The sequence below is a fragment of the Morone saxatilis genome, unplaced genomic scaffold (assembly GCF_004916995.1).
Source record: "Morone saxatilis isolate NCDOM2014 unplaced genomic scaffold, NCSU_SB_2.0 Contig9, whole genome shotgun sequence".
Taxonomy (NCBI): Eukaryota; Metazoa; Chordata; class Actinopteri; family Moronidae; genus Morone; species Morone saxatilis.
Genome location: NW_023340268.1, coordinates 4,975,704 through 4,977,019, shown reverse-complemented (window position 1 = coordinate 4,977,019; position 1,316 = coordinate 4,975,704). Strand labels below are relative to the sequence as shown.

Below are 1,316 nucleotides of genomic sequence, written 5' to 3'. Positions count from 1 at the left end.
CTGGGCAGGTAAATGGAACATACAATAAATTAAAAACAGTTACTAAATTCACAGTTATGCAAATTTTAACCCTGTGGTGATTTGCTGTGGTGAATAAAAAAAGAGGTATAATAACAGTCATTCAAAAACTGTAAAGAGCCATAAAAAGTCTTTGTAGATTTTTTTTGTTCTTAACACTAATGAAGACACACCTATTAATATTATATTCAATTTCTGCCAATAGATCCTCCTAAATGTTACACACTGCACCTTAAAGTTGGTCTCGTATAGTGCTGACGTTTATAGAAAAGACAGAAAGAGACGTGAGAGAAAGAGGAGGAACGAAATTCAACCTTCTATAGGATTCTCACAAATATCGAACTAACTGTAACTTCTGAGGTTTAAACTTTGATCAGACTGAACAAAATCTAAGCTTTCACCATCAAACCTTATCGTAACCATGATGATGTTTCTTCACACTCATCAACCTCAATATAAACAATACTGAGGTCTTATTAGTTGTCTTTGTTTAGCTTTGATTTCCATCACTTCTTCTCTATCAATAAACACCCTGACACCACTGAAGGAGACACTCTTGCCCTCCTTTCCTTCCTTTTCTACCGCTGCCCACACTCGACTCGTTGCTGCTTTGAAATCCTCCTAGAAACTCTATCTGTGACTCTTCGGGCACAAGATCCCTCGCTGCTCTCGACACAAACCTCAAGATGATCTGGTGAAGCTGTTTCTGAGTCTACGCTCGTGGGAAACTCAGTTACGTCATCAGAGACGACCTCATCAACATTAGCACGGACATCAATCATAACTACGTCGTCATGACGGATGCTGTCAACAACATTGGTCTCTCTCTCTCTCTCACAATGGCATTGTTATGATCAACAGAAGGAATGCAACCACTATCTCCACTGTCAGTAACAGACTCATTAACCAACACAAATGTGCAACAGGTCCAGGCTTTCCTGTGAGGCTGAGCAACACAGATGGGTGAAGAACACGACGGGACAGAAGTAGAAACCTAACTGTGACTTACCTCCATACTAACCAGCTTGGTTCGCCTGCCCCGGCCAGGTTTTTTGTTTTTCAAAAAATGTGGTGAAAAGTTGAAAATGGTAGGCACAGCGGTGTCCTTCAGCTTCTTCCGGCCCTGATGATCGACACAGAAAACGTCAGTCGTTACGTACGGCTATAACTGTTCAACGTAGGTCACAAGAGGGAGGTTATCCTAAAACAATCTAAAATCATTAAATATAATAATAACATACAAACTAAAGAGCGAGGAAATCACATTTTGGCAACTGTTGATATACAGACATCATATA

At 40.0% G+C, this 1,316-nt stretch overlaps 1 protein-coding gene across 1 annotated transcript in view; it reads right to left on the bottom strand.

Moving 5' to 3' along the window:
• Positions 1 to 1,316, bottom strand: part of LOC118343157 (zinc finger MYM-type protein 4-like) — a 19,270-nt gene that overhangs the window by 17,686 nt on the left and 268 nt on the right. Inside the window, 1 exon segment of the mRNA XM_035681909.1 lies at positions 1,028 to 1,141. Within this exon segment, the coding sequence (XP_035537802.1) occupies positions 1,028 to 1,141 (114 nt within the window).